Source organism: Haemorhous mexicanus, chromosome 1 (genome assembly GCF_027477595.1).
Source record: "Haemorhous mexicanus isolate bHaeMex1 chromosome 1, bHaeMex1.pri, whole genome shotgun sequence".
Taxonomy (NCBI): domain Eukaryota; kingdom Metazoa; phylum Chordata; class Aves; order Passeriformes; family Fringillidae; genus Haemorhous; species Haemorhous mexicanus.
The window spans coordinates 132,177,430-132,203,771 of NC_082341.1; the positions used below are offsets into that span (position 1 = coordinate 132,177,430).

At 34.9% G+C, this 26,342-nt stretch overlaps 1 protein-coding gene across 1 annotated transcript in view; it reads right to left on the minus strand.

Moving 5' to 3' along the window:
• MMP16 (matrix metallopeptidase 16) overlaps window positions 1-26,342 on the minus strand; it is a 166,037-nt gene that overhangs the window by 21,315 nt on the left and 118,380 nt on the right. Inside the window, exons 5-6 of the mRNA XM_059863264.1 lie at window positions 25,367-25,528; window positions 22,198-22,415 (exon numbers count right to left, since the gene is read on the minus strand). Coding sequence (XP_059719247.1) covers window positions 22,198-22,415; window positions 25,367-25,528 — 380 coding nt within the window. The remainder of the gene's footprint in view (window positions 1-22,197; window positions 22,416-25,366; window positions 25,529-26,342) is intronic.

The window sequence follows — 26,342 nt, forward strand, 5'->3', positions numbered from 1 at the left end:
TCTGACTGTAGGTGCTCTTAGGCTGAACCATATTCTTATGTGAATGCCCAAAATAATGGGACTACATACAGACTTTGAAGACCAATTAATTTTGCAGGTCATTTTTTGCAGTTGATGCTAACAGTGAAAGGCTGAGAGATATATGTGTGACATTACTACATCTGCCCAGTAAGAACTATGCTTTGATGACATTTTATTGTATAATATTACAGCCATATATATATATAGATAGATAGATAGATGGATGGATAGATAGATGAATAGATAGATAGATAGATAGATAGATAGATAGATAGATAGATAGATAGATAATCAATGCTAAATCCAGCTAATCCAATACATGGCACATTAAATGGGTATCAACAAAGATATTATCACTGTACTACTTCAGAACTGTTTCATTTACAGATGAAGGACAGGGTAAATATTTAACTTCTTACACACATTAGAATATTTTCCAGCATTATTATTTTGTAAAACAACCCCCTCTAACAATAAAGGAAGAGATGTTCTGCCAGAATCTGTCTCGGTTTATTTGGCAGTTCTTCCTCTGTGTAATGAACTCAGATTTCACAGTGCATCAAAACCTGTAAAATCATAAAGTCAACAAATAACTTCTTGAGAATGGGTTATGTTTCAGACTTAGTGATTTTTGGAATATGCCTGCATTATTTTATTTTGATAGCAAGACCAATAAAATTATATTTTGCAGATTTGGTATTGAGTTGTATGTCAAAGTGTATTTCATACTTCATATTGCTGACTTGCAGTATAATAGTTATAATATTCTTATCTATTATTTGCTCAAATTCCTTAGCAAGCCAATAATTTGTCCTGCTATACTATTAAAATCTTAACAATAATACAATTATGGCAAAACTGGAATGTTTGCTTCATTCAGCATATCCCCATGAATTTTTATTTAAATCTCTTTATATGTATACATAGATGTATATGGGTCATTGCATTTAATGTTGAAACATCCCATTCTGAAGCATAATTGTGAATGCAGTGCTCTCTCTTCTGCTGATGGAATCTCAAAGACTTCTTATTTTCCTCATCTATTTTCAGCATATGTACCTGTCCTTGCAATAACCATGGACAACGGGGTATAGCTCATCAGTAAGGATCCTACAGGTTTCCACAAAACTAACATTTTGAAAATTTATAATTTGAGCACTTAAACAGACAGAGGCTGGCATGTGATTTGTCAGTAGATATCATTTCACGGAATCAGCAAATGGAAATGTCTGAGGTCAGAACTGAAGGTGTGGACCATTTATAAGACTGAGGAAGGTAGGTGTTGGCAGAGGCTGATAGAATAATTTGTTTATGTAAATTTATTTTCCCTGGGTGACTTTCCTATGAACATGCTGGACTCGATGGCTTTAGACTGATAGAATTCAAACTCTGGAAGTCAAGAAATACAGCATGTAGCTGTAAAGCATGCCAGGGACCTTTCTGAAGTATCAGATGAGATAGGCTCTGCTTATGGAAAGAATGCCTCATTTCAGCACATACATGTAAATGTAATTAGTTTATCTAAAACAAAGTTATATTTACCAGCAATTTTATCATCTGCATTTTGATAAACATGTACATTTACTGAAAGTATTTTTTAACAAGAGTTTAGCTTTTATTGAAATTCAAAAGAGGCATTGTCCAAGACAAAGCATATTCACTCTAATAAAGCTCTTTCACACTTTAAGCAAATAGCTTGAAACAGTTTCTCTGGCACAACACTTCTCAGTGTATTTGATTATGTTGAATAAACACAGCTTTGCCTCTTTTGAGAAATGATATTTATTGAGAATCCCTTTTGCCCTTCTCACTATGTTGGTTAAATATACTTTTTATTATTTTGTTTCCCCAAAACACATTAACTACAGTAAATAGGTTTTACATGACTTGTCAGACACACTCTAGTGCAAAGCTTGACAAATGATTGCATAGATTTTAGTGTCTTTCCTTGCAGGCTAGCAAATGCCTCTTTGTTGGCATCTGTAGATACCCAATTGTATCAAAAATATTGATCACCCCTTTGCAGCTGAGATCTGGCATAATAATGGATCATTAAATATTATGACTATAGACATACCAAATAAATTAAGCTTGGGCAATTATTCCCAGTTCAAAAAGCAAAGCTGAAGCAAACAAAAATCAACACTTAATTAAGATAGAGCAATATATCTAAAATCCAGAAAATGGTCATTGAGTGAGAAGAGACTGTAAGATGTTTCAGAAACACTGTGATGGATAAAGAGTAACAGTCACATGAAGCAGTAGCAGTCACTCATATTGAATGTTTTGACATTTTATTTAGAAGATAGGATATTTCTGAGAAAAAAAGATAATAAAGCTTTTTAGAGAAAACAAACTATACAAAGGTCATGCATAAATCATTCTGCACTGTCAGTAAATGTTTCATGAATTTTTTTCCTATGCATTTAAAGGGACTAAAATATAGTATATCATGTATGATCATAGCATATAGCTCCCTCTTAAAAACACTTCTTTGTTAACTTATAGAATTTTAAATGGAAGAGAGTATTAGAGCAAAAAAAAAATCTGGCATTTAATGCAAAATTTTCATACTTTGTTGGTAGGTACAGGCTCCTCCCAATCTTAGAATATACGTTTTTAGTGATGATTGTGTTAAATTGTTCTTTATGTTTCATTCTACGAATGTTTAAATATATACTCCTATGAATAATTAATTTCCATTTAAGTATTAATTACTAACTTAAATGTATTTCAGATTCCTTAAGGGACACAACTGATCTATGAGAATTTAAAAAAAAATCTCCAGGTATTTTGGTTTATCCATAATATACAAACTAGTAGAGCCTTTAGCATAAAATTAATGGACCTACCTTGTCTAGAGTACCTCATTTTCTCTTATGTTGCTTGACCAACAACCATTGTCAATGTAAAAACATTAATTTGCTACAAAATGTCTAGAGTTTACCTTTATTTTCTACCTAATGAACTCTATCTACAGTCCCCTAATAACATGTGACACTCACTCAAGGTCGAATAATGCCCAGTAAAAAAAGAAAGACTGCCCAATGTGACAGACATTCCAAAAAACCTACAACAAGCTATAAGGAAGGAAAAAAATCAGAGATCTTTGAACTGGCACCTTTTTTAACTACTTGGAACTGAAGGCAGGTAAAGATTTAAGACAGACAGAGAGGTGCAAAGCAAGGCCAAAATGCAACTGTAAATTATACTATTTTGATTATGATTATAAAAATGTGTGTGAACCCCCAGTAATATTTGAAATATCCTTGCACTGTACAGCAAAAATCTCTGTGAATTTCTGCCTGGCTTGATGTCTAAGTGTATGTATATGGTGCTGTTAAGAGTATTCCCCTAACAGGATAGAGTGAGATGCAAAATTTAATAGCTACAACCGATAGGGAGAGAAGTTTTACTATTTCTAGATTCCACAGGATAACTGTTTGGTCTATTTAATTGAAAAAAGAAAAAAAACAAATAAGAATAATACTTCTGCCCTAAATAAATGTCAATCAAATCAAATACTAAATTTCAACCAATAGTGTAGCCTAATGTTATTGGCAAAATACATCAAGGTATCACACTGGGTCTTGTGTTCTCCCACAAGCGTACTCTCCTCATGTGCAAAAGCAAGACAGTGTCAAAGGAAGATTAAACACACCCAGGAGCTAAGCAAAACAGCAGCAAAAGACTGACACTCTCAGACAAATGAGAATCCTACTTTTTTTCATCTAAGTATTGCAGAAAAAAAAAAAAGAAAATAAGCCAGTGGCAAATATTATACTAAGATATGTTACAACTTTAAATTCATCTCTTAGAGAAAAGGAAGAGTTCCGGTTATATACAGAGAAGTTGACCAAAGGACAAAGGCTGAAGAAACTATTTTTCAAGACTATGATCAAGGAGACAATAAAGTTTCCCTACTATACATCTTTCAGGGATATTAAGAAACTGAATTTGGGAAATGCAAAGTATAGTTATTGTATGTAAGCCAAAATAAATTTGGAGTATCCTTTTAAAAGTCTTGATCTAATCTCAAAAGTCACTTTTCCACATCTACTTCATCAGGTTGTGAATTTCATCAGGAAATCTCAACGATAGTAATAACAGCCCTGTGGCATGTGGAATTAAAGCCTTTGTGCCTACTCATTTGGGGAATTCCACTATTTCTTTAGTAACATCCATTTTCAACATTCTGAATTTGGAATCTATAGCATTTAAGCCAAAGGAAATTATGGCACAAATTAGGGGAGGAAAAAAAAAATTGAGCTACTTTCTGGGAAATAATTTTAATGGAGTACAAAATACAAGATACAGTTCAGGGGATTTGAGGGCAGAAAAATTATCAGCACAACTCACCTATGAGAAGGATTCTGAATTTACTTTTCTTTTCTGTTTTGCTTTTTTTTCTCAGTATAGAATTTGCAATGAAACTTATAGACTAGGCTTACTTCAGTTCCTATTTAATCCCATAGAAGAAAACAATTGGCTCTATTGAGACCAGAGTCAGACATTAAATAGATGCTACCAATCTATCTCATTTTAGGAAACAATTAACTAAATAGACTATTTATACACACACAGCTCAGCTCATTATGAAGCTGGTTCACATTAAGAACAAACAAAATTTAAAATTGCAAAGGACTTTTATCTGTTCATTAACAGATGGATGTACAATGCATCATTTATTTGAACTTATAGAAACATTTCATCTTTGCTGATGTGTTTGGGATAACAGCATGGTTACCCAGTTAGAACGGGGTGTAAAGGTTGTCTGAGAGCCACAGTGAGAAGCCAGGACATTAAACACCACTCAGAAAAATCTCAGCACTTCCTATGCTGAGATCCTGAACCTCCTGCTGATATCCTCACTGGAAATGAGACCAAATCATTGGATTCAAAACAAAGATATGCAAAGACATCACCAAATACATGTTCTGTTTCTTCCTTACTTTCTCAAGTAAGGAATTTATTTCTTTGATGCCAGTTATTAAGAACAATTATAGAAATACTAGCTATTTACTGTTAGTACCTAATCAGACACTGGAGAACTCCTGTAGACAAATTAAAACAGTTGTTTGTTATGAACTTAATTCTTTTCCTTACCAAAATGTTACAGCTAACTAACACCATGAACAAAATTATTAACTGCTGTGACTCGGCATAGGAGCAAGTGAAAAACTGGCAAATGTTTCCCATTGTTGAATATGGGAAGTGCTAAACTGAGATTTATTTAAAGTAATCTTTAAAGTCTTCAGCTAATGTGAGGTTCACTGGTGTAAATGCATTTTCAAGAGAAAATATTATGTAACGATTTTATGTAGGAAATCTTTGCTAAAGAGTACTTTTTCCTGGTATCTCTTCTTATCTCCTCCTCTGTATTACTGATACAATAAAGTGATGTCAAGTAATTTATTTGGGGTCCAAAACGGCCTTATGTTAAAACCTATCTTCTTGGTATCTTATTCTGGGTCTTAACTATTGGCCTGAATAGTCTCTTTCACTCATTTTAGATATGTCAAAACTGTTTTTCATTGTTCATGCTGAAATCTATAGCTATGCAAAAAAAAAAGAAAAAAGAGAGAAAAAAATTTTAAAAGCTAAAGCAACCCAGAAATTAGACTTCAAAGGTCAGGGAAAATATGAAAATAATCCATTAATTTTTCAGAAAGAACTCAAAGGGTTGCATTTCATATGCATTTTGACTCTCTTCACGGGAGAAACCTCTAGTTGTGCTCCCTCAACAGTAAACAGCTGTACAGATCTCCTTCATGGACCACATATACAAGGAAATTGCAATGTGCAGTCTTGCTTATCTGAAATCTGGTTTATGCACCGCCAGAACAACAGGATGTAGCAAGAGGAACTGTGACCGAAGCTGGAGAAAAAATATCTCCTTTACCCTCAACATCAAATTATAAAGTACGGTCAATTAGCCAAAACACTGGCAGTCCCTCTGAAACCTATCCTGAATTTTTGTAGAGATTTCAATAAACTGCAGTCAAGTATTTCCACTTCTAGTCCTGCACAGTGATGGATCCAGGATGCAGAGCTACTTACTCCTCCTTCATTTTGTCTTTTAGTTTCTTCCTTTCTCTCTAATTTTCCTTGTTTTACTCTTACTCTAATGTGCACTCTGGTAATTTTTTCAGGGTGCCAGTGCCCAAGCTCTGGCAGAGGGAGCAGCAGGATGCCTCTGCCTCTGTGCTGGAATACTGCAGGGAATGCCTGAGCTCCTCATCCAATCTCCTGCTTCTGTGGTAATACATTTAAGAAAAGGGAAAAGCATTGCTCCTCATTCAGAGGTCTTTTTTGTATTCAAAATCATTTAATTATCAGTAGCAGATCTGAGAAAATTTTCATTTTATTACCAATATATAAATACTGAACATTTGACAACAAGCTACACAAGAATTCTGGGGTTCCTCATGCTTTGAAGACCACCCATTCATTTTCAAACTAGATTTTGCAAATCACTCCTTTGTGCTATATTTTTCTTATTTGAAAGACAATATTCATTGCTTGGCTACTTAAAGCAGAGTTATTTTGTCTAACGTCATAAACATAAAAAAGAAGATAAAACTATTAATTTTCTTAGAACTGTAGAATCATAGGAATATTAAGGTTGGAAAAGATTTCTAAGATCATCTAAGTCGAGCCTTTGACTGAATACCACCCTGCCTACCAAAACATGCCATTAATGTATTTGTGAAGCTTATTTTGGTTGTTATATGTTGTATTTTTCTTAATTATCATGTGTATTACAAGACAAATATTTTAAAAATACACATATTGTGAACTTACATTACCTCTTCCTAAACAATATGTAGCAAAATATTCAGCCAAGTACCACATGCAATTTGGTCATTTGCAGTGCAAAAATTAGTTTGGACATCTACTTGGTTGACTATTAGTGTATCCAAACACTTTGTATGATTCCTTGAATATTGACTGTATAAGACATACAAAGAAAGGCATTTCTTAAAAATAGACCCTAGGCTTAAAAAAATGCTCAAAGTCCAATATTAATAATTTTTTTGATAAACAGTCTTGGTATAATCCAGAGTGAACTGAGAAAGTGTCTCAATGAAGGTAGTGAATGTAGCCTACTTACAGAGGCATCCACAGTCAAGGCTGTAGTTCTTATTTGGAAAATATCTTGATTGAAAGTAAGTTAGTACTGCAGTTATTTTCTGCACTGTTCATCTCAGTGCAGAAAATAACTGCAGTACTAACTTACTTTTATCTATGTTACAAATGTCATATGGTTGCTGTTGCCCAGTCCAATTTCTAGTGCAGATGAAATCTGTTTATTAAAAAAATATATCCTCTACATTTCCAATTAACAAATTTATATTACTGCATATAGAAAAAAAAATTAATTTTAAAATAAACATCTCTTAAAACTGCTGTTAGTATTTGATGTTTGGAAGTAAATAATTTAAGAATAGATTGATGTAAGTTTGTTTAATATTTAATTTTTTAATACTGTAGCCTCATATTTTACAGCTGTTTTAATAAGTAAATTGTTCTTTGATTATAGCCTGTATTTTAATTCTTTCAGTCTTTTTCAAATATTTTTAATAATTTCTTCACTATGAAATTGTATGTGAACTTTTAATCAATTTTTTGATGTATATCCATTCTGTCCTCTCTATTTTTCCTGTGCAGATAGCACCAATGGCATTTTAGCATTTCTTTCCTTTGTATACATTAACCTTTCAAAAATATCCTGAAGTAATCAAAAGCTGTTAGAATTTATAAAACACTTTCAGCTCAAGGAAAATTTGTTCTGCAGAATCCATACAAAACATGCTATGGAGTTTTTGGTTAACACCAGTGGCTGGGTAACACTAGATCTCACATTGTACATGAAACTCAGCAAATTTAGAGACTTCTAACACCATGGGTTGATTTGGGCTTTCTATGGGTGGTGACCATGTACTATATCTCCATCAGATATTTTCAAAGAGAACTTGGTGCCTCCTGGAAAATCTTCCACATGAGAATCTGTCCACTGTATCTCTTCAGATTAAAAGTATGACAGTAACAGACCTTGTACTATGATGCAGCTGGAGATGATATTTCTTTTTCTGATCTGTCCCACAACATATATATAAATGGTGACAACTCTGGTAATTAATATTTTATCTTTACCAACTGAACATGCTAATTTTTTTTTTAAATAACAACCAAAAAAAAAAAAAAAAAACCAAACAAAAAACCCCAAACAACATCCATTTTGGATGGGTTTTTTTATTCCTAACTGAACTGAGCATTTTAATTCATTCTGATTTTGCCCAAATAATGAAACTGACTGAGACATTATAAAATGTTCCCATTGCCACATGGTTATGATCCAATATGAAGAAACAAATAGACGGATGTAAAAGAAGCAAAATAAAGACCTGTAACGACACCAAATCTAGGCTTGCAGCCAGGAATCTCTAGAATATTCAAATTCCCCTTAATGCTCTGTAGGTATCAGCACAAGCCCATGAAGTACTGCACAAAACCTTTCATCCACACAATGAACATTAGGCCTTTACAGATCAGTTAAGTGTTTATTTCCTCAGTAGTGATTGCACTTTGAGACAACAGAACCATCTGTAAATTTTCTTGAACCCAGTTCTGTTGCCCTTCCCCACAGGGAGTTAACATAAAAACAATGAGTTCCATGAATTCATGGAGCAGTGGTGTGTTCTGCACCATGGAAAGATAAGAAAATTGGCCATTTTTTATTACTAAAAAAAAAAAAACCAATTTTCTCGGTTAGAATCTGTAAATATTCTAACAAAGATGAGTCAAATGTAAAAAAAAAAAATCATAATTTCATCTATGTCATATGATACAAACATGGCATCTTTGATATATCATCTTTAAAATCAGGCAAGTATATAGAAGGGAATAAACAATGAAAAGGCGTGAAAATGTAGTTGCATTATGATATGAGGTGAAGATATGTGCTTTGTAGTAGCTATCCTTTTCTCTTTATAAATAATACTGGAAAATACCAATTTGGAATGTAGATTGGCTTCTCAAAGGCCTGCATTTATATAGGTTATGTTAACACATGATCGGGGTTCTTTGAAATATCATGGGACTTGTGATGAACATCATCTGAATGAGTCAAATCTCCTTTTGCATTGACCAACACCTACTTATTGATATTTCTCTTCCAATAACACTTTCTTCGTTTGATGCCCTCTTTGGGGAAACTAGATAACCCATTATTTTCTATGACAGTTTGATAGCTTAAATCTGACAAACATATGAGCCTCTAATCTATCTGAAAGCTCAGTAACACTAATTGTACAACTCTCTCCATCACCCAAACAATCTTTGATATTATATGTCATACTCTTCACTTCTATCCTTTTGCAACCTCTTTTACCATTTCATTGAAAAAAGATCAATAACTGTGGACTACCTTTTTCTCTTTAATGAATCAGTCAAAAAGAGTTCAAAACATGTGAAATTTTCTAGGAATAGAGAGAATATGAGCATAAAAGCATTTTCAAGACTCTTTTCCCAGCCACACAGTATTTCCTATCACAAAACTATATTGCCTTACCAATAATAGCACAGAAACAGAGATTTCCTTCCTGGAGAAGACCAAGTGTACCACCTAGGATCCTATAGAAAATTAAGGGTTTTTTTCCAGAGTTGTTAATATTTTATTTTTGCTATCCATCCTGGTCCAAGAAAAGAGAATAAAGAATAGTGGGGTTTGTGTGCATATATTTCTTCTAACTTCACATATAAAACTGGGAAAATGTTTCAGGACAGACTTCTCTTTCTCCAAACAACACTGACCAACGCCTGCAATGAAATCAGAATAATTTGGGTTTTTTTTTCTACTTGTCCACCCTTATTACTCCATCACTTACAATATGATGCTTCACTGTCTGCCAGAGGTGAGCAGATTATTTTAAAAACTATAACAAATATGTCTGAGTTATCAGGCTCTCTGTAATGACTCAAGCACTGTCTGATAAACAAAAAGGTCACATTAGAGCAAATCCAACTATCTTTCCTATTTTTTACCCACAAGATATATGGGGTATTAAATGAACAGGGAATGGCTGCCCTGACAAACAAAAGTTAGAGATAACACAAGAGAGGGTATGACCTTTTTCACCAAAAATTTCCAGAGGCAGACAGCAAAAACACTGACAAAATTCAAATGGAGAAATTATGAATTAACCAAAACCATAAATACTAATTTCTAGTTTCATTAATCCAGATAGATATTCCTGGCAAAGCATGAAGATTAGAAAATTCCTCATAGAATAGAGAAGGATTCACCTGGTAAAAAACTAATGTGCACCTACATGAATAAGATTGTGACTTGTGATCTACAGCATATCTGTGAGATCTCTTGGCATAGTTTTCAGTTAAAGGATGCTTCTAAGACTCTTTTCACATGGAAATAAAATAGAAGTCATTATCATTCACTCTTGTTGGCCAAAAGCTTTTGAAGATGAGGCAGTGACAAACTATGTCTATCAGGATTATCCAAAATCAACCAAGAAGTCTATCATTAATACTGTAGGACAACAGAAATTAGTAAACAAAACAATTTTTTCTAGATTTAATGAAAGATTTAATTTCCTTTAGGCAGTAACCTTTTTACTAAAAAGAACTGTTATTATTATTTATCACTATATCACCTGTATTTTCATATTTCTGTCACATCCATAATTCATATTCATATGCAGACATGTTTATTTCCATATGCAAATAAATGTTCCAGCCCATGGCAGGGAAGTTGGAATAGATGATCTTTGAAGGTTCCTTCTAACCCAAACCATTCTGATACTACGATTCTATAACTAATAACAGGAAAACATTTATAAGGAAGGGGGAAAAAATAAAACATTTAATGAATAAATGAAACGTGCAGTAAAAATACAACACATGAAATCAGCTGTGTCGCTAACCCTTATATTGACATTTATTATGTCTCTAGAGATCTAAAATAATCATGTCCCTTCCTTGAATCTTCACAATTCATGAAACCAAATTTCATGTTTTTGCACATTTATGTAATTAAATGTGATCCTACATGCAGATGCAGTATGTGCTCATGCTGCCACTTATCCTGTATCTCGGCCTTCTCCGCACTGCGCATTGCATGAATTCTCTGAGGAAACCAGAAGAATTTGGAGTGCACTGATGAGTCATGTCAGAACCACAGGTGGAAGCAAGGGGGAGTAATTAAAATATTTCCTCCTGATTGCAGTAGTTTAGGACAGTTCATACATAAACAAGATACTGGATGAGGTTCTCAAGATGATATCTCGCTCTTTAATACACTGTTTGAAGGGGAAATGGAAGAGGAGCTACACTACTCATTTCAGGGTCATATTACCTCAGTCTACATATGCATGCCTATAACAAGTAGACACAGAAGGTGCTCCAGTGCAGAGCAGAGTGGGACAATTCCCTCCCTTGCCCGGCTCGTGGTGCTGTGCCTGGTGCACCCCAGGACAGGGTTGTCCCTCCTGGCTGTCAGGGCACTACTGACTCAGATTCAGCTTTCCATCAACTAGGATCCTCAAGACTCCTTCCATGGCAGTCTCTCCAATATCTTGTTCCCAAATCTGTCTGTACATCCTGGTTTGCCCTGTCCCAGGTGCAGAATCCAGCCCTTTCCCTTGCTGAACTTCATATGGTTGGTGATTGCCCAACCGTCTAATTTGTTGACATATCTGCAGGCTTCTCAGGCCTCAATGGAGTAATCAGCTCCTCCCAATACAGTGTCATTGGCAAACTTAGCATCCCTTCAAGTTCTGAGAACTGGCCTTAAGATGTAGTCATGTGAACCTCACCAGTGACTGGCCACCAGCCTGATGTAACCCCATTTACTATAGTCTCTTTTTATTAGCCCTCACATTTCTGGACAGCTTCAGCCCCAAGGATTCTCACTAGCACTCAGTTTGTCAAGTTTTGGCATGCCATCCCACTATTTATCACCATCAATTGCTTATCACTGGTTTTGTCCCTTTTGCCCTTCCAATCTAGTTTAAAGCTCTGTCAATGAGCCCTGGTAGCTCCTGTGCTAAGGTCCTTTCTACCCTTTGAGAAATGTGCTCCGTGTCCTGTAGGTGAGTGCATGAGGGTTATTTTGCATTCAAGCCACTGCAAGATAAGAGGCTAGTTCATACTTTTTTTTTATTTTGTTCTCATTTTAATGCTTGTGTTCTTTGATATTGTGCTGACAACAAAAAAGAAATCCAGGTACCAAATCCAACTCCAAAAGGTATTGGGCAAGGCTAAGTAAATGTTCTCCTAGGTGGACATGGCAGGATTGGAAAAATGCCTGTAGAAGATCCCACACTAATCAGTGGGTGATCAGTGATCATTTCTAGAGTGTCTCAGCTTTGAGGCTGACGCCAGTGGCCAATGAGCAAAACAGGCCATTGAGAGTGAAACACCCAGAACACCACAGCCAACAATAACATCTGTCATCACAAAACAAATATGAAAATTATAGATATTCAATTGTCTTTGCTCACTTCCTCTGTCACTCAGATACAGGTATTAGATGTTGTAGAAAGTGAAGGAATTTTTAACAGTGAATATGTAATGCCATAAACCACATTTGATTATAGGTAAACTGGGAATGTAAAATTTCAAGCAGCAAATGACTGTGGCTATTATAAAGGGCTGGCCAGAAATCACTCCAACACAAAATCAAAGTCTACATCATGACATGACTGAAGAGAAATGGTGGTGCAGTCTTACAGAGAATGGGAAAGGATTGAACTCTGCCATTATTAAGTATAACCTTTGACCTAATACAGCCTATTCTCCTTGGTAAAGATATTTTCATTAGACAGATATGTCAAGTCATGAATTAAAATGGCCTCTGTGTAATTTTGATGTATTGACTGGAAATGTAGCATAATTAAATTTGATTTTGTATAGAAAAACAGTTTTTTATTTCATACACTTAGTATTACAAGCTTATCTGTTGTTTCTTTTGTTATTTTCCCTAATATGTAATACTCATAATAGATAGTCCCTCATTATATCAAAGGTAATTAAAACCAAGTGAAATCATCAGTCTGTTGTAGTCACTGGGGTTTTTTACCATTACTTTAAAGTGGGCCAAGTTTTGATCAATAGGCAAGGAAAGCAACACTTGAAAATATTCAAGCTATAGCTTATAAAAAAGAACAAAATGCTGCATTTAGGTAAATATATGTTATAAATTTTTGATATTTTTCAATAGATGGTCAAGAGTGTGAATAATGTTTCACTAAGTTGTTGAAAAAATAAACATATGTGTGTTTTACATTACTTAAGATCTCAACTGTGTAGTAGTGCAGCATTTTGCATAGGAAATGGCTAATTCAGAGGAACAAATGATATTAGTTTGCCTGCATTTAAAACCCTGCCAAAATTTTACATTGTGGACCTTCAAACCCTTGAAAAGGACAAAAAAAAAAGAATCAAAGAAATTATAAATATACAAATACTGGTAGAATAGAAAGCTTTGGATGTAAACGAAGATCAAGAAAGTATAAGCAGATAATACCACTGCTTGAAAAAGCTTAAATTACAAGTTATTCAAATTGTTTTCCAAAACATTTACCTAAATTAGTTGAAAGGCCACAATTTTATACAACAAGAAATTTTAATTAAGCCTTGTGCTTGAAGTGTTTCTGCAATTACTCCCTTTGCTTCCATTAGGATGTAGCCTCAGTTAAAATGTATTGTTAATATTACAAGATAACACTTGCTGGTGGCACAAAATTGAAGATATGCCTCCATGTAATTTTAGGCTATTCCTTGCTGCAAGTTTATGCAATTATTTTTTGTCAATAACGTTTTTTTCTATTCTCTTGCGAATGAAGTATTTTTAATCAGTACACCCAACCAGTAAGTCTCTGAAAAAAGGCAACTTCTACAAAAATAAATGCCTTCTATACTAGAATTCAGTTAAAATTTTTCTTTATTCATGTTTACTGTATTAAAATAACAAGTGAAAACATAATAGGATCACAGGATTCTCTGACTTTAGGAAACAAATATTGTAATTGTGAGCAGAAAAATCACCAGGATTACATCTTTCCACTTTATTTGACATCATTAGTTCTTTCTCAAATGTGAATGTCCATTAAGGGCATTTATTTTCCCCACTGAGATTCTCTGTCTATTGTTGAGTTATGCACAAGACAGATTAGTCTTTTCAAGTGCATTTGCTTATCTGTATGTGTAATGTCCTTCTCTTATTTAATAGTTTTATGCAGAACCGTAATTGTTCAGTATTCCTTACATTTGGTAGTATGTAAAACTTGTGATTGAAACCACAATTTTTAATGATCAAGTAGATTTTAGAACAAACTCTTGTCATATGGGCAGGAAAAAAGGAACTGTTATTTTCAACAACTAATAAAAATAGCATTTCTAAATGCACAAGTAATACCATATAAGCACACTATCGTTTGTTGGAGGATTATTTTTTTGGAGTGAGAAAAAGCAGCAATCCTATTTTTTATTCAACTTACAAGTACTTTCCTAAGAATACATAAAAGTTTGACCCCCTCTATCCTTTTGCAGAAAGCAGTACCAGAGAGCTTTAGATTCCCCCAGTTCCACTCTATTTTAGAAAATGCTTCTAAAGAATGACTAATTCTTTGAATTGTAGCCAATGGTTTGCAAATATTTAGTATTACATCTCCAGTATTTATTAGATTAAAACTAAATCAGAAATCTGAATTTGTCATTTAACTGCCCACAATTTTTAAACACTGTCCCAAAGCCTGCAACCCCTTTGTATAATAATTCACACAATTCACTCCAGTATTCCTGTTAAACTCAGACTGTCCAACTCTGTGAGAACCCTTGAAGAGTCTGAAGTGCTCCTTCTTATCTGTGAGGACTCTCTGGGTTAGCGAGCGCACCTTGTGGATATTAATGGCTCATCATGAGATGGTGAGAGTTTCAAAGAGACAGGACCAAGTCAGCCTCTGAATAAAGTATTTTAGCTCAGAGCATGACCCTAGGAAGGAGGGTGATTTCCTCTAAAAGCTGATCCAGGGGAAGGAGGCAGCAGAGCATCTGTCTCAATCAGACAGAAAGGGTGAACATTCCTTCCTCTGCACTTCTCTTGTTGGCGTTTGTGAGCAGGTGCCACACACCCCAATCCCCTCTGCCCGGTCTGTTTTTCTGAGCTGGAATGAAGAAGTCACAGAACAGTCTTCTGACCCAATCTCACTAGCTATTGCCTCTATTGCCTCTACAGTCATATTCCAAAGGAGATGGAGCAAATCCTACTGGGAAAAGAGTGGGTGAAACAGTCACATTTTAGCACACTCCCAGAATCACAGAATGGCTGAGGTTGGAAAGGACCTCTAGGGGTTTTAGGGGAGTATGCAGAAATACTTGAAACTTCCTCTGGAGTTAAGTGGGAAAAAAAGTGACAGAAACATTTTGGCAGGTTATGACTTTTTAGTACTCATATTTTTGTTGCTACAAAAAGTTGCAGAAGGGACAATTATTTTTCCTCATGTTTAAATTGAAATTAAACAAATCACCTGTCTTGTTTTTCTTTGAGGGAAAATAAAATTCTGAATATTAGCTTTCAAGTTCAAGGCAATGCTTCAGCACAGCTGTCACATGTACTTCATCTTCCTCAGCTGCATTGCAATGTAAAGTTGTAATATGGAGGTAGACAAGCAACATGTACAACTGTGTCATGCAAAAAGTTGTATGAGAAGAAATAATAATATAGTTTGCATGTGAGGGTTTATATGGGTCAAGATAGTGTTGGCAATTACATTTTAACAAGATGGTAATGCCCACCATTAGATGAAGCACTGGTGTGGTGCACTCTCATGGGGCCCACAGTCAAAGACAGCAGTGTCTAAGAGATAGCTACTCTTCTGAAAAATCTGAACCACATGGATTGTGCAACTGTTTGGCCTCAGAGGACAAACTGTATCTAATTAAAAGCAAAGCACATATGATGGACATGAGAGGAACTCAGTACCATCTGCTCTACTACTGATTAAATCCTTTTACACCACACTGTTTGCCAATGAAAACATAGCCTTTTGGAAAAAAACAGTACTCCCTCTCCTGACAAATCTAAAGCCCTGTGGAAGATACTGAGTCATACATCCTGGTAAGGTTATACTTCTTAATGGGCTACTACATGACTAATGGGAATTTTACTAGGCAGATAGTACAGACTATTAATCAGTTCAAGTTGCTTGTAAGTTTCAATAAGATGTATATCTTTTATGTTGATATCTTTGTAAATAAAGCCCTTAAAATAGAGTTAGGATTTTTTTAGAACTTTCTATATATAAAATTTACATTTACATATACAGATATGCGTGTAGGTGCTAGATAATAAGAATTCCCATGACTAGGCTGCCATCTTTCAAATTGTGTAATAAAGTTCAAGACAACTTCTTAAAAAGAGAGATGGCAGAAGGATTTCAAACAGAACTATATTGGTACAATTATCACCCAGGTGATTACATTCTTGTCTAAATTGCTCTGCAGCTGGATGGAATATACTACCCACTTTCCACACTGTAAGGAACAGATTGTACTTCCCATTTTAAGCCTGTGAAATGTGTTAGCTAGAAAACTTTCCTAGCTTTGAAGCAGATTGAAAGGCTGAGGTAACATTTGGAGAATATTTTTACATCTTTCAGTGAAAGTATTCAATTATCAAAAACAGACAAGCTATGACTTTTTAGCATCCCAGCATGTCCCTGCTTGTATCCTCATGACATCCTACAATTTGGTTTTGTTTCATAAAACAGCCATGCTGTACATTTCCAGTTAGCTTGGTATTGAAATCCTCACTGAGTTTTTGCTGCTTTTCTCTTCATTTTCAACATATAAACTGAATTACCTGAATTAAAGCAGCTCTCCTTCCCTGATTAGTTCAAAATTGGCAAACTCCATCAAACTGCTCTTCCTAACATGATACAAAAAAATAGGGTAAAAGGCGTCTGCTCTCTGCAGACATAGCTAGTTCTGAACTACTGTTCCAAGTCTTTTACAGCTAAGATGTTAAGTGGTTTCCCCTCTCAGATCACAAAGTGTCTACTTCCTCAGGATCCTCTGCTGAACTTTCCCAGGCAGCAGTTGACAGCTCAGACACCCACAGCATGACACGACAAAAACCAGCTACACAAACAGACCACAAGAGCTCTGAAAAAAGTCTGCTTTCAAATACAGTGAAATCAGGTCTCATACTATAGCTATTTCTTTGCCTCTGCTTCTATTAGTAGTATTTTCCCTCCATCTCACAGATTTTTAATTAGATTAAATAGCCAATGTTAAAATGCTTTAAAAGTTTCTCGTGTTTTTACCACATATCAGGAAACAGATTTTTTTTTTCCTTTTGTGTTTAATGGCATACTCTATATAAATACACAGACTAAGAGGGATATTAAATGGAATCTATACTGTTACGTATGAAAGCAATCACAGTCTAAACTAATGCCAAGGAGTAATTACAGCCTAATTGCCTTGGCTTGTTTGGCATGTCATAAATGTTTTTACAATGGTTCTTAGCAGATCAAGAGTCAGAAAACGAATTTCTTCAAGTTGTGGAGAACTTACTACAACCCATTAAGGCCTTCCTCAAACTGGTTCCATATTCTACCATTGGCAGTGTTAAGACATTTCTCTGAGCTGTAAATGCTATTTGTCTGCTGGACAAAATTCTTTATCTAATACTTAAATTACATGTCAACATACACCACAGAATATGAAAGTAGTTAAAAAATGCTGTTCTCCAAGGAGTTAACTATTCCAACACCAATACTAAAACCATTAGAGATTACATAGGATGCATTCATTTGTTTCCTAGGGATTTAGCATTAAACAAAGGACCAGTGCAACCTCTGTGAAATGTTCTTCTGTGAAACAAAAACACGTGTCACATAAAAAAAAGACAGTAACTTGTCCCTCTAATTTGATGTTTATGAAGGACAAATTCGACATATCCTCACTTTTTAAGATGCAACTTGCTCAAAAAAGCAGGATGTTTTAAAATCTGTGAGACTGAAAAGAACGTAAAGGAAAAGGATATTGCCAGCAGTCACACTGATGAAGAAGAGCTACAGGTAATTTTCTTGCCATAGAACAAAGTGTGAATTGTACAGGACACAGGAAAAAAGTTGAAGTATATGCTGCAAACTTCTTCACTAATGGATTTTTTCTGCAGACCTTAGACAATGGGGTTTCTTTTCATGATGCACTAGCCCTGGAGGTACTCTCAGGAGATGTTAATAGGACAATATTGTTGGATACCACATATTGCTACACACAATGGCAGAGAGGATTTTCATTAAAGGCAGACATTGTCATACCACTTTGCATAACTTGCCCAGAAAAGGGAGGCCTTTCTTTTTCACCATTTTCAGCCATTTTTCTGTGTCCCAGGGGACTTCTAACTAAACAGAAGAAGAAAAGATTGGAAATGAGTGTGACAGCAAAACAGTAATTGTACTGAGTATAAATACAGAAGCTAAGAAGCTATCCAAAGATAAAAACTTGGCGCACATGAATTTGGGCATAGAAATTATTCTGCCCTGATAGTTCCTTTTACCAGTTCACGCATGAATCAAATAACAGCAGTATTTATCAGTTGGTGGCAACTGAAACCAATAGTTACATTGTATTGATTTTAACAAACATTTTCATTGCACAGCATACTGTGTCCCCAAACCTTACAGCTGCCAGGGACATTTAAAGGGCATCTAATTTAAAGAATTCTGGAAGAAATCCACTTGGGACAATACATTTATATGTCAGTGATATTGATACAGGTATATTTGGTGTAAAACAATTACTTTTTCTTTAAAATTCAGGAATTCCTACAAAAAAAAAAAAATCTGATCTGTAAAATTATAATTTTTTTGGTGATCATTGGAGAATCTTTAGTAAGTTGATTGCTTAACTTTTGTGTTTAATATTTATGTTAGATCAAGAAGAGTTTCCCTGTTTTTCATCTCTATACCCTAGAATTTTTATCAAGTGTTTCTAGGATTGTTACTTTGCCAAAGTGATGGCAAAACAATAAAAAGGGATGGATAACTGTAAATTGCATTTTCTCCTTAAATTTAGTGATATTCAGTTTTACCCTGGCTATATCCATTTGAGAATGCCAGATAGTCTTGAAACCAAAGACAATGTTCATTAATTTGTCTGAATATAGAAATTGTTTCTAATATTCTGATGCTTTTAAGTATACCTAATAGCTCAACAGGCAAGAGAAAAAATCTTGAAATTAATAATGTTTGTCATCTACTAGGAAAATCAACAGTGTATCTCAATGTGTCAGATTTCATGCTTCAGTTTTATGCTTAAATTAGAATTTAATTATTCAAAAGTGCTCAAATTCTTCAACTCTGTGGCTAAGTTCCCAAGCAATTCCAAGGATTATTTAAACAAATTGAGCTCTTGAGTTTTAGACTTGCCCATGAGAAAAAAAACCTGGCTTTTTTCAATTTGAAATCAGTACGTGGCATACGGTCCGTTCAGGGGGCAGTAAAATCTGCCACTACACAATAATTACAGACCTCTGGACAAAGAAAGAAAAGGTTTTAATTTGATTAGCCTCCAACTGTATTCATTTAGCTCATCTGGGAGCGATCCAGCAATAATTCTTCCAATGAAGGTCATAATTCTTCTTTAATTGTTTCCACCTGGTACAGTACTGTCATCAATCCCCTGTTCTCCACCTTTCTGTACTTGGCTCCCAGCCCATCACTCATGCCCTCCCTTTCTTCCCTTGCACTGTCATTAAGGAGCAAGGGAAAAGAGGTTTGGGTTGTTTTTGTTGTGACACATCACAGAACCTCCAGCTTGGTTTCCTCCTCTGCTGGATGATTTCCCTGTGTTCAGTCCCTATTTCTTTTTACACCTCCTAAGAACTAGCTCCTGCCTTTTTTCTGCTATATTCAGACATGCTGAGCTTTTCCTTATAGCTTGTCCCACACCCCAGAATTCTACAAAGTTGACTTTTCTAACTCTTCTTCTTTTCTGACCCTTTAATAGTCCTCTCTATAAATCACCCCTGCTACCCCCTCAAAAAATCCCAAACAGTTAATAGAAATCCTTTAGCAGACAAAAATCTTCACTAGCAAATTAATTTATGAACAAAACACTTAAGGATCACTAAGTTAGGCATTCAAAGACACTCTTTCTACAAAGTAAAAATCCCTGTACTTAGGCAAATTCCATTGCTTAGCACGCTAACCCAAGGCACGCCTCGTTGTGTTCCCAGGCAGCCTGAGGAGAAAAGGGAAACTGAAGGACCCTAAAGAAATTAACCTCAACAAAGGTGACCTCTTACTTCCCTTCCTAGCACATTGCTTTTAGGATTGCAGTGACTTCATCTGGGGAGTCAGACTGTATACATGAAATCCGGAAGTCTTCTGTCAGTGGTCATTTTTCTCTGAGAGAATTTTATCATATTTCCTCATTGGAATGATCATGAAAGGAATTTTAATTTTGGAACATAAATGCAGTCAGCACACTAGCAAGCATACACACTTTATAGTAAATATGTGGTATTAGGCAGTAAGCAGTAAACATTTTTGAAGAAAACTTAATTTGTTTTCAATCAGACCAGATAAGAGTGAGTATTAATGGTGGTGAATATATTTATCCAGGAACACAGGCTTGCCTAGACAGGAAATTTTTTTATTGTTGGAACAGGATTCTCAGTTTATTGATTTATGTCTAAAAAAAATGAGAATATGTTCTATTGCTCTTGAGGTGGATGACATGAGATTGAAGTAGGTATTTTAATATCCTGTTTAATGTCAAGTTGGAAAATTAGGTTCTTCCTCAACCTTTGAGTTTTAGTCATAAAAGACTGATGGTTCAGGACCTCCCAGTGTTTTACCATATACCATCTATTCAAATGGAATGGGCTGACAGCCCTAGGCTGCAAAAATCTTTAGCTGTTTATGGGAAAAATATTTCCTGTCCATTGGATTGTGAAGTTAGCTCAATAATTTTAAATGAATTTATGTAAAGCTATTTGTAGATGTTTTTTAGATATGCTAACGAAAGTGAAAGCCTGGGTAGCATTGCTAATAAGATTTATCTGGTAAAATAGATTATATAAAAAGAAAACATATAAGGGAGAAATGAGTCCTATCAGAAAGGACAACAAAATTGAACAGGGAGCTTCATGTTTGGGACAAATACATTGCCTTTCCATTGCACCTAACACTTTTGCTGAAGAGAAAATGCTTATCTAGTCACATGAAAGGCCCTTCTTCTCTACCAATAATACTGAAGATAAAAAGGCTCCTATCACACATTTACAAAACAAAGATCTCACACTTCCTATTGCTTAAGCAAATGTGACATGCTATTACTTCAATAAAACAGATTATCTTGTTGCTTGTTTCTGAATCTTTTGCACAACATTACCTGACAGGAAATTTGTTTAAGAGACTGAGCAATAATGATTCTGTAATTTTTCTTCAGCATTCAATGCTTTCTGGAAACCATACTGCAGATCATCCTCCTAAAGATAACTTTGATGTCCATGAGTCTCAGCAAAGTGCTTCTATTAAAAGACTGCTTTTCAGTTCTGTTTGTTTATTTCAATTTGTTGTATATACACCACATTATCAGCTCAGAGCAAGAAGATGAATGGACATAAATGACAAATTTGCAGTAAGAATTTTGTGGCAAAGACCTTTAGTAAGATATTGTGGTTTCAATGCAACCACAACACAATGACAAACCTCCTTTGTAAATGACAGATCTAATAGTAAAGTTAAAATTATAGTTCCATGAAAGAAACTCAAGTACTGAAGACACAGTATCTACACAGTATGTTGGCATGTGGCTGTATGCCCAACAAAACCATCCCTATTATTCATGAATTGATTTACACCTTTTATCTTTCCATAACATGCAATATTTATTTACCCTTACATTTTGAGGCATTACAGTTTCTGCTGACATGGGTATTCTCTTAAAATAGAACATTACAGCGTCCCCTGCTAGATGTTTAAGCCATGTGTATGTTTATTTTTAAATTTTTTTCTTTAACTTTCTAACTGTGAGCAGGCTGGGAATGTAGAGTCATGACGAATGAGAGTTTGCTTTATAAAAAAAAAGAGAAATGTAGACATTTGATGTAACACTGAAAAATTCACAGCCTCCTACCTTAAAAACAAACATTTCCCGGCGAAGAATAGCCAGAGTGTTGAAGTTCCCATCACAGATGTTAGGCTTGGCTCCGGGATAGGAAGGTTTGTCACCAGTGGGTGGCCGGGGGGGCTTAGGTTGCCTGTCATTCTTCCGTGGGTCTGCTGGAGGGACTGAACGATGTGGGGGCACTGTTGGCAGAGGTCTTGTTGGTGGTGGTATCCTGTCAGGTGGACCTTTAAAAATACAGCAGCTGGATGTAATACACAAACCCACTAAAGGAAACACACAGAACAAAACCAGCTGTAAGCTGTACAAACCTGACAGTGAAAGGGGAATGAAAAAGTGACCTAACATACCTTTCTGCTGTTATTAATCATTGAATCATAGAATCACAGAGTATGCTGAGTTGGAAGGGACCCATTAGAATCACTGAGTCCAGCTCTTGGCCCTGCCCAGGACACCCCCAGAGTCACACTGTGTGCCTGAGAGCATTGTCCAAACGCCTCTTGAACTCTGTCAGGCTGGTGCTGTCACCATTTTTCTGGGGGTTCTGTTCCCATTACCAACCAGGAAGTGGTTATAAAGGGTATAAAGAATGACTACCAAAATCAAGGAAACTAATTAGTTATTATTATCTAAACACTTCCTTTTTGAAACAACATTCCAATAAAAACTTCAAAGGATGCTCAGACCACCATCGCTTCAGATGATAAATAGTTCAAAGCAAATTATTTACCAACTGAGTAAGAGCTCTTGTAACAGAATCATTTTCTCTCGCCCAAAAAAGAAGGATCTTATTCCTTATATGATCATCATCAGTCAATAGATTTTCAATATATATTTTTAATCTATAGTTCATCAGTTCCCACAGGCACATATGTAACATACCTGCTACTTACTACTGACCAAATTTTTAGATCAAGAAATATCATATTCATTAAAGACAGGACAGATTTTTCCAATGTCCCTTGGTATGGACAGCAGCTCCTAAAACTGGACCTCAAATTCTAGGCATGTATACAACACACATACTCCATCACCCCCCTGCCATGTTTTAAATATTTTCTTTAAGTGAAAAACTAAAACTCTGTAGAGCAGTCTTAAAACATTTTTCTTGTTTCAAATATATTGTTTGTCAAAATATACTGTGTTTTATGAAATTACTATCCCACTCATAGTTTCTCTACCATCAAGTCATCAGGCCATCCCAGACAGATACTGATCATAACCTTAATGGCATACTGAATGACATGAAATGAGTGTACTGAAAGTGCCTGCCCCTCTCTACACATATCAGCAACATCTATTTTTCATCGGCAAAAAGATAAGAAGTTTCACTTATAGCTTCATGTCTGGAAACAAGATGAATGTTTTAATTTTTGCTCACTCTATTTAGGCCTCTCTCCAAATAATTTAAATAGATAGTACACTTTGACTTTAGAAAAGAAATACTGTTTGCATGACCGCCTTCAGAAACACTTTTGAATAGTAAAACAACTCTAAAACTGCACAAATGACATTTGAATTTCTGAGAATTTTATGAAAAACCACATACTTTATAATAAAAAAAAGATGAATTATATACGGAAATCTTAAACTTGCCAAATGGTTGTCATGCAATTTAATAAGGAATTTATTTCATTCACAATTTTAAGACTTGTGACATTTATAATTTACAGTTTATAACAGTATTTCAAGGAATACTGCGAACCAAAGTAATTATTTTAATAGGTGTGACATTTTTATTGAAGCATATGATTCCAGATCACATCTTGATTTTAAAGGGAGCAAAGGAATCAGTTTGCAGTAGCTCATGTTGGAAAGTTTTTAACCCCAAATCAAAGTTTTTTATGCCATTTGGTGGTGATGTCAGATATTACTTCCCAGGGGTAACACATTTCTCCGAATGTATAGCCCACAGCTGTTTGAGCTTAGCAGCTAGTTTTCAGCAAAATATTCTTGTCTAGCCTTTAAGTCTAGACTACCAACTTATGAGGTCATGAGAAACAACCTTCCTTCCAGATAATCACACAAGAAAAAAACCCAACCAACCAAACAAAACTTCATCAGCCAATCATTCTGAAATTGCTATTTATGACTTACGAAAATATCTAACTGTGCTTTGAATATGATATTTTAAAATTCTTGTTACTATTACACCACGGAGTCTGCAGATTTCTAGTTAGCAGTACAGTAATTCCACATAATCATAATTGTCCTTTCTGGTAGGAAAGATAAAGAAGGAATGGCCCTCACAATATTCAATATAAAGATGGCGAACTTTAGCAAGAAAAACTGAAAGTACAGAATTTAATCCAGTGAAGATTCAATTAAGGAATATTAAGCAAGGAAATATAAAATTATATGCACTGGATAGAGAGCCTTAACACGGAGATACAACAGAATTTTCAATTCTAAAAATCAAATAAATCTTAAAAGAAAAAAGAAATTAAAACTATTTAACATATACCAACAGAATCAAAGTCATTAAAACCAAAACTAAAGCAATGTCTTTGGTAGCCTAAGGGATAGTAATATGGGAGTACTACATTCAACCCATAATCACAATTATGTTATTGTTTTGAATTAAAAAAAAAAACAAATGTTAAATGTAGAATTTATTTGCATCACATGTATTTTATATCAGGCCATAAAAAACCAAAAAGAACATATTTTAAAGAAGTAGTCCCTTCTTTACCCTCTGTAGGGACTATAACACTATTTTGAGATCAATTTGTTATATATATCATAAGAAAGGGTATTGAAAGGACCTGAGATTTTGAGGGAAATTTTCTGTATAATTACTGATAAACTGAGAAGCAATCAAGTCATCCACTTACATGAGCTTGGACACCTGTGTAAATAATCTCATTATACTTAAAGACCTGCATTTTTTAATATTTTCATAGTTTGGAATAATTTTGCATTAATTTTCTTTATGGATTTTTAAGACATTTAAAATTACTATTGCAGATGAGTGCAGATTTGAATATAAGTTTTGAACAGTGAGAAACAGAGTTAGAGCGTTCTCAAAATCTCTGAATGTTTTACTCACACAGAGACTCTGGCAAAACAACTGGTGAAGTCCACACTAATGAACCCTTTGGAGAGGTGATATGGCCAGGAGGACCTCAAGTTATTCTAAAAAAAAAAACTTGTGCTGTCTGATGAGACCATGACATACCATATATCTTCTGGATGCCCTGTAAATCGTCATTAGGTAGTTTGAAGTTGTCAGTTTCCATATATTGGTAAAATGGAGCCATGATTGCAGTGGGATCATTAGAGTGCTCCAAGCCCAGAGCATGTCCGAGTTCATGCACTGCAACCAAAAAGAGATCGTTTCCTGTGAAGAGAAGGAAAAGAAAAGGACCTTTGAATCCACAAAGCTAGTAAAAGAATAACACACATGGAGGACTCTTGCAAGATGTTTTCACTGCATTTGAGTCTCACAGGATAATGAGTAGTAATTAATAGATCATCAAGGATATCAAGGATTATGTGGCAGAAAAGGCAGATTTTTTTTTCTAACAAGGAAACCATTCTGCTATAATATATGGTACTCTTACAGTCATCATAAACATAAATCTTTTTTTAATTGATACACATGGTAAGTGTAGGGTTCAAGTGTCATAGCTCATGTCTAGGCTTTTGTGAAATTTGTGACTTGAAGTTGATGTTGCCATGAACCCAATTAAAAATGCTTTCATCCAGACATAGCTCCAATAGGAAAATATCTTGGCTTTGTTTGGTAAACTTCACAAACTGAAGACTACCTATTTAGGATAAACCCCACAGAGAACTTAGTCTTTCAAACACTTGTAATCAGATCCCTGCTGATTATATGTAGATGTTGTCAATTTCTGAATCACTGTAACTGAAATCCTAACGAGGAAAAGAGATGTCCTAATATACTCCCCTGTGCAATTCCTTGTAATAACTGTAGTTTTATATTTAAGTTTTAGAACGTTTAAAATTTTTTTAGGACTAAAGAAAAACCCCAAAGCCACACACTCACATTATAGACCAGTTTAATGTTTTTTGTTATTCTCAAAGTATCTTTAAATTTTTTACTACTGAGTATTAGGTAATACTGGAAGATTTGGCAGTAGAATATGACACTCTTCTGAAGCAAACACAAATCAAAGCCAATGGGATCT